Raw genomic sequence first — 8064 nt, forward strand, 5'->3', positions numbered from 1 at the left:
GCCACCAGCCCACACTGCTTCAGGCAGACGAGTGTGACCTCTGCTTTAGAGACGGGGCAGGCGGGGGGGGGGAATGGGGAAAGAAATATGTGGGATGAGAACATGTTACATTGTGTCACATGTTGAAATGTTTCTGCGAATGCATATTTGCATAAATATGTTTTATATGCTTACACTCTTGTGAGTTCAGTTGCTGTTTGTGCCCTTAAGAACCTAAGTGTCACAAATACTGCATGTGTCAGTGTGTGTGTGTGTGTGTGTGTGTGTGTGCGCACGCACATAGGAACATAGGAAGAGCTGCCATATACTGAGTCAGACCATTGGTCCATCTAGCTCAGTATTTTCTACACAGACTGGCAGCGGCTTCTCCAAGGTTGCAGGCAGGATTCTCTCTCAGCCCTATCTTGGAGAAGCCAGAGAGGGAACGTGGAACCTTCTGCTCTTCCAAGAGCGGCTTCATCCCTTGAGGGGAATATCTTCCAGTGCTCACACATCAAGTCTCCCATTCATATGCAACCAGGACAGCCCCTGCTTAGCAAAGGGGACAATTCATGCTTGCTACCACAAGACCAGCCCTCCTCCATCCCATAGGGTGATGATGTTCAACTTGAAATGCGGGGTGCGGGGGCTCCAGAGGCCTTTAGGTCCAGGCGCCAAAATTACCTAAATGCATCTCTGGGAGACAAGGGAGATCTGATGCTACAAGGAAGCAAAGGAGCACTGGGAAAGAAATCATAGCAGCAACAGAAGAAGAGGGAGAGATGCAAGGCAGCAGTGGGTGAACAGCAGCAACATTTGGAGATCCTGGGATGGAATGTGAAGACTAAATTTGCTCAGGGAAGGGGGCATGAGCAGATTCTGAGAGCTGGTCTTGTGGTAGCAAGAGGAGAGTTGGTCTTGGGGTAGCAAGCATGACTTGTCCCCATAGCTAAGCAGGGTCTGCCCTGGTTGCATCTGAATGGGAGACTTGATGTGTGAACACTGCAAGATATTCCCCTCAGGGGATGAAGCCGCTCTGGGAAAAGCAGAAGGTTTCGAGTTCCCTCCATGGCTTCTCCAAGATAGGGCTGAGAGAGATTCCTGCTTGCAACCTTGGAGAAGCCATTGCCAGTCTGTGAAGACAATACTGGGCTAGATAGACCAATGGTCTGACTCAGTATATGGCAGTGTCCTATGTTCCTATGTGTGAGTCGATGGGAAGGCATGTGCATGAAGGAGCCCCCAGTGGAGTCTGATGTGAATGGAAAAGAGAGAGAAGAAGGGCTGCTAGCCACAGGAACACCAGAGTCTAATGAGAGAAATTGAGTGCATTGTAAATTTATATCACCTAAGTGAACAAAAGCTGGCCATGGCAGCAGTAACAAAAGCTGTAAATGCACCCTTTAGATTTAACAAAAGAAAGGGGAAAGTCCAAAGTGAGCAGGTGCTACCTCCAGCAGAAAGAATTATTATCACTTGCTTCCCTCCTCCTCGTACCACATATGCCAACACTCTGGGATATATTGAGACTCCCAAAATGGTGATGAAGCACCCAGTCCCAAGCAGCTAAGTTCCTGCTTAGACCCAAGGTGTCCTTGTTATTCAAAGTCCTGCTTTGGGCTGGTGTGGTTGGATCAGAGATGGGATGAGGGAGGACCACAGGGTGTGAGCCCTAGGTCTCCCTTTGTACGGTATGCTCACGAGTTGATCTAACCCACCGAACCAAACCCAACTGGACGCTGCAATGGCTGTTTCAAGCATTCAGAAAGCAAGCCATGCCAGCCTCCCAGGATGGGGTGGAAGGCCCTCCAAATAAACTCATTCGCATGCATGGAACAGAGCTCTGCAGCTTCTTTGAAAAAGAAAAGCAGCAGCTGCAGGGAGGCCGTGATTCTGTACAGAATGTCTGGGGTGGGTGGGTGGGGGGCTGCTTAACCCTTTCCCTGCTGACCACCATGCAAAATCACTGGGAAATGGGGATGATTTTGAGTGAAAAAAGAGCTGGGAGGAAAAGGGTTAGTTAGCACCCCTCTCACCTCTTGACTGTCCACTTGAAATCACAACACCCCCAAATTATTTCATTTTGTTTTGAACAAAAAACAAAAAAACACAACCACGGTCAGGCCTTTATTAAATGTATTTGTATGCAATATGTTGTCAGGCAGCTGAAAATCTGGGTATGGACATTTCCTTTGCAACTTAATGCTGCCTGCCTGTGTGCTGGTTTTTCTGTTCCTATAATGCCTGCTCAACCTGTACACTGTAAATACCTTATGAAGAAGGCACCACGTGCTCTTTTCTCCAAAGGAAACTGACTTTGTAAAGACTGTTCTGGACTTTCCACTGCTAGGAAAAGGGAAAGAGTAGAACAAAATACAATATGTGTACAACAAGCCTCCTCTCTACTCATGCCGGAGTCTGGCCTTTGGTTTGAAAGAATGGAAGCTATGAGAGGAAGAGGTGAGACATATCCCTAATGACTACCCACAGAGGTAACTGATGCTTCACTCCTACAGAAGAGACAATTGGAGCCCCAACCCAACTGGAGGTCATGTCAGGTGCATGGAGACTGGTTGTAGTTAGAGTGGCATGAGAAAGGCACTTTGCACATGGTCAAAGACTCTCTCTCTCTCTCTCCTGCTTATCACCACTTCACATCACAGTCCTGAAACAGGTTCCAGTGCCAGAGTTTAAATGTTGAGGTCAGGCTCAAACCAAGCCCTAGAGCCAGGGTTCTCAAACTTGCATCCCCAGATATTGCAGGACTACATCTCCCATCCTCCCCAGTTGCAGATGATGCAAGTTGTACTCTAACAACATCTGGGGAGCCAAGTTTGAGAAGCCTAGGGAGTCCTTCTCACTAGATGCATGCCTGGTGTGCAGGTACCAGAGAGGAGCATACATGTACCAATACAGCTTCTTCTGGATGGCCTGATCAGAACTCGACTTGCAGCCATACATGGAAAACCCTTAAAATGCCCCCTTCCCCCACAGTGGAACAGAGAAGAGCTTTCTGGCCCAATCCGTGTTGTCACAGCTGCAACTACTGTCCCCCTGAGAGGAAAATGACTCTCGGCCAAAGAGCTTAAGATCCAAGCTGTCAATGAGCAGCAAAGCCTTCCTCCCCCGCCCCTTCCCCGCACCAAGCACCACTTTACCAAGCTTCCTTCCCGTCCTGGTTATCTCACCCGCCACACCAGTCACCCTCGGCATGCCTCTGTCTCATTGTGCAGGGGAGAAGCACAAAAGACCTTCCTTCTTTTAATTCCAGAATATACATGGAAAGAGATTATACTGACAATCAGCTGCATACCCCAGGATGCACTGCAGGGAAGGGTTAGGGGTGTCGTGGATCAGAGCAAGGACAGGGAGGTGGCCTGGATGGTGGCTGTCACTTGATGATACAGCCTGATATGAATGGGGGGGGGGATCATAGGATATGTGAGATGACGGCCTCTGAACACCTCTAAGGGCACATGAGGGGGAGAAAAGGGAATGCAGAGCTCTTAATGGGGGTGGGGAAAGAAGTACTAACTCCCCCAGCATTGCAGTCCCGAAATAAGAAGCTGATCTATTCTCTGCTCTCCTACCAGATAGCTTGTTTTGCTTAGGTTTACACTGGTGAATTCAAAGTTACCCGGTTAGGATCAGAGTAGGATTTTGATCTGTTTCTCACCTCTTCTTTCTCTCCCCCCATCAACTGCAATTCACATGCTGACTTGCTACTTCTTGCCCCCAAATCTGCACAAACAGTTCCTGTAAGCCAGGAAACCAGGCTGAGATGGAGGTAACGACTAGCGAGGGTCATAGGAAGCACCCCAGGTGCCAGGTTTTCTGGACACTTAGGAACCTGACGTTGGCCCCTAGGAGTCAGGGACATCTTTCCAGCCACAGGGGAGAGAATGGGAAGATGACAGTCCCCAAGTACCACCTGCTCCTATGCCAGCTGTTCCAATTCTCCACCTCCCCTCCCTCCCCACAATGAACATGGTCAACAGACACTAAGAGAAGAAAGGGAGGGGAACCTTGCAACAGTCTTTTTAAAAGTGTTTATGATTGAGAAAGGAGGTGAAAGAAATGGAAGGAGGAGAGAAGGGAACAACTCACACTTCTAGCACTTGGGCATGCCTCCCCCTACCCCCAGCACAGCTCAGGCAGACACGCAGGGAAATGCCAGAGCCCCCCACAGCCCAGTTCCGTCATGTCATCTGATCACCCGCCTGCCCCTGCCGGCACCCGCCCACATGTTTCAAAGCAGAGCAGCTGTGGATGCCTGACCCCAGCCAGGTGGGCAGGAAGTGCCAGGTCTGGGCATGATAAGAACCGTTCCGGCATCACGCAGGGAGCCCCACACTTGGCTTATGATTGATGGGTTCCTATAGAGGTTGACAAAGAGGTGCAGGCCAGACCTGCTGAACAGGCTCACTGAAGATTTCCCTAGCCATATGCCCCCGTTGCCCTTCCATTGTCTCCCTAGTGAATCCGTTTCATACCCAGTCCCGTGTCCAGCCAAAGCCCTACAAGCTTTCCATCCAGGATTTTTTTGGCACCTCAATGCCTAGGTGACAGCCACAATGGATGTGCCAAAACACCACCTCCTCTTTCAAAATGAAATTAATTTGGGGATCCCACTTTGAGGTCGACTGACACTTTCCTCATCCTGGTCCCAACCTATATAGAAAGAGATCCAGCCAGCGATGTCGTTGCCAGTTCAGAAGTGCAGAAGGTGCTCTCCATGACAGCCCCCATGGCCATGGCCACCCCAAAAGCCAGAGAAGCCGAGAAGTACTGGAGCTCCGTTCCTGTGTGTCCCCCCTCCACTACACCCCTGAATCCAGCTAAGGATCTGTCACAAAAGGGCTACTCATAGGGATGGAAGGAGTTTGCATTATGGCTCAAGAGAGTACAACGTACACCCTTGACAAGAAGCAGCTATTGTGGGGACATGTCAGAGTTGGCCCTCCACTCATCTAAATGGGTGACCCTAAATGAACTGGATTCACCAATCAGCAGGGGGAGCTATTTGAGGAAAGATCCTCCCTTCCCCAAGACGCGAGGGCTCCCCACCTACCTAAAGCCGCTCTCCTCTGCTTCTTGGGACGGACCTCCAGCCCCCATCTGTCCCCAACCCCCCATCCAAGGAGAAGGCAAGGAAAACAATTCCTTTACCATCCCCGCCACCCATAGCTCAGGGATTCCCCCAGCACGCCGCACTGCTCCATCATCTAAGATGTCCAGCTAACCCTGGTGCCACCTGTGATTGTGCAAGAAATAGCTGCTTACTCTGATATCTCTCATCGACCCCCTGGCTCCACCATGGACTTTCTAATTCTGCCCCAACTTTATAGCCCTGTCTCAACAGCCCCAGAGCCCACCTCTCCCCTAAAGAAACAGGAGGCTGCCAGGTTCTAGCAAGGTGGGCGGTTCCCATGCCTAAAATAGCCCCTTCTTCTGCCAGCCTGTCGACTCACCGCCTCAGAGTCTTCGAATCCATGGAGATAGGAGTCGTCATACATGGGGGAAAAAGAATCGTCCAGGAACTGGGGGGAAGGAAAGTGGTCGCTCCTCCAATTGGATGGATGCCCAGCAGCGCTGTGCCCCCTGCCCTACCTGGGTTGGGGGCAGCAGATGGGATCTGGTGGCAAAGCTGCTCAGTCCGCTCTCTGACAGATTCCCCACCCTAGATGCTCTCGCTCTTAGCTCGGCGGCGCAGCGAAGGCAAAAACAATAGCGCCCACCCACCAGCCCTCCCCTGGGGGCAGGCACAGAGACGACGGGCAAGTATGGAGGGGGGGGGCAGCGAGGCGGGCATAGCCACTGGACTGTCCAGATTTGTCTGCACCCGTTTAGGGCAACAGCCCAGGGACTGGCGGGGGTGCCAAGGGGCGTGGCGCAGAGTGCAGGAGGGGAAACAAAAGGAAGGAGAGGGGAGAGAAAGAGGGCGCCCCGAACGGCAGAGCAAGCCCACTGGAGGAGGGGGAAGGAGTGACCTCCCAGCGCCCACTAACCTTTGTCCCTCTTCCCGCCTCCAAGCAGAGCTGAAGGGCATAAAGACCGAAAGACCGATCCACCCCGGAGAGGAAAGAAAGGATGCAGGCGAGGCACCCCAAAGAAAGGATGGAGGAGGGAGACACCTTCTTGTCTGTTAGATCAGCAGCACAGGGCTATGCAATGCCGGACGGACGCACGAAGGAATGGCTGGAGAGTAATGCAGGGAAAGGCAAAGGGAAGTTCATGGCACCCCATTCCCCACTTCTCTCAGCGCCAGCTGATGTCCCACCACCAACCCATCCGGACGGCCTGGACATCACTGAGCTGGTCCTAAGCGCCCATTTAGTGCTTCCCATGCCCCCTGGCTCAACTGACCCCATCACCCAACCCCTCCCCGCCCAAACCACCTCTGCTGACATCGCTGGCTCCACACTCCGGTTTGCCCAGCCAGGCTCCCACTCCAAACCTTTCCCCACCGCTAAGGCAAAGAGGTGGGTTCCCCCTCCCCTCCCCGTCCCTCATCCCATCCCATCCTAGGACAGGTGCTGCTGTTGCTGCTACCGCCGCCTGCTCAAAGGGGCTCCTAAAGACGGACAAGGTTGACAGGGGCAGGGAGCGGAGGAGGAAAGGGAAATGGCTTTGCAGGAAATGGGGCCAGATGGGGATTTCCCCCCTGCGACTCCCCCAAGCTCTGTCTCCTCCATATGCCTCTCCTAGCTCGTTGCCAGAGAGCTGCTGGCAACTCACGCTCCCCCACTCCACCCTTCCCGTTCAAAGTTGGGGAGATGCCCAGTAATTCCACCCAGATTTTTCACAACAGACTTTGTAAGGGGGGGGGGCTCTACACCGCCCTCTCGCAACACCCCCTATTTACATCCTATGCCGCCCCATCCCAGAATCAAGACAATACAGCCGGAATGTGTGTCCGTGTGAGGAGAGAGCGGGGAAGACGCACAGCTGCCTGTCCTTCCTCTCCCTCCCCCCCCCCGCTCTCCCCCCGCCACCCCGCCGCCCGGGGTCTTTCTGGATCTGCCAGGAGTTGCCATGAGGGTCGGCGGCGGGTGGGGGATATAGGGCAGGGGGGTGGGGCGCACCTGGCCCGCATGGCTGGGGGGGGGAGGAGAGGAATGAGGCGGGGAAGGCAGGCAAGGGGGGCTGAGATCGGCGTGGTGGGAGGTGGCGGCGTCTGCGCGGTGCCTGTTAAGTTACCTCGTTGAGCAGGAAGGTTGCGCTGGAGTCAGAAAAAGACATAGACGGACGGGGAGGGAGCCGGCCGGCGGGGCCCGGAGTGCGGTGCCAGCTGGGAGGGAAGGAAGGAAGGAAGGAGGGAGGGAGGGAGCGCCTCCCGCCCCCGCTGCTTTCCCTGCCGCGCCGCTTCCCGGCGCCTTCCTTGCTCCCGCTTTCCCTCCTCGCTCTCCTCTCCTCCTCCTCCTCCTCCTGCCGATCGCTGTGCGCGCCGCCGCGCGTCCCTCGCCTCGCCTCTCCGCTTCGCCTGCCCTTCTCTCCTCCTCCTCCTCCTCCTCCCGCTACGCGCCGTTCCGATAATGGACTCGGGGACGTGCCAGGCGCTAGATAATCACATTAGTGGGGGGATGCGCCCAACCAGCCAGCCAGCCAGCCTCCTATGGCGGCTGGCGTCCTCGCCGCCCCCCACTCCGCCTCCTACCTTCAGCCATCTCCCCCCTCCCCATCTCGTATCCTCTCGCAGCGGGGTGGGGATTTCTGCACTGGGGAGGGAGGGAGGGAGGGAGAGCAGATGATGCCGAAGATGACCCAGCCCTCTCGCTCCCGTCCAAATCTCCCAGATGCTCAAAATATGAAGGGGGGCGGGGGCACTGCAAATCCAGGGGAGCTACGCGGGGTGGTGGGGGTGGGGGTGGTGGTTGGAAGCCGCTCTCTTCTCCCGCCGCCCACCCCACGCAGGACTTGGTTTGTGCCCATGGCTCACCAGAGCTCAAACCCGGCATCTGTTGTCAGGGGCTCAACACAAAAGCATAGATGGGCCGGGCCCCAGAGCAAGTGCAGAGTGCTCGTTCACCGAGCAACTTCGGAAGTCTCTGCCCATCAGGAATGATTATGCGGGAAAGGAAGGGC

The 8064-nt window shown here is 54.4% G+C and overlaps 1 protein-coding gene across 2 annotated transcripts in view; it reads right to left on the reverse strand.

Moving 5' to 3' along the window:
- CACNB3 (calcium voltage-gated channel auxiliary subunit beta 3) overlaps positions 1–7623 on the reverse strand; it is a 36898-nt gene extending 29275 nt beyond the window's left edge. The window contains exon 1 of one of the 2 annotated variants that reach the window (XM_053303299.1): positions 7180–7623. In XM_053303299.1, coding sequence (XP_053159274.1) covers positions 7180–7221 — 42 coding nt within the window. In that variant the 5' untranslated portion in view covers positions 7222–7623. Of the gene's footprint in view, positions 1–5450; positions 5924–7179 lie in introns of those variants that run through there. The other variant, XM_053303298.1, reaches the window with a different exon arrangement.
- Positions 7624–8064: the final 441 nt, after the last annotated feature.

This window comes from Hemicordylus capensis, chromosome 2 (assembly GCF_027244095.1).
Source record: "Hemicordylus capensis ecotype Gifberg chromosome 2, rHemCap1.1.pri, whole genome shotgun sequence".
Classification (NCBI taxonomy): domain Eukaryota; kingdom Metazoa; phylum Chordata; class Lepidosauria; order Squamata; family Cordylidae; genus Hemicordylus; species Hemicordylus capensis.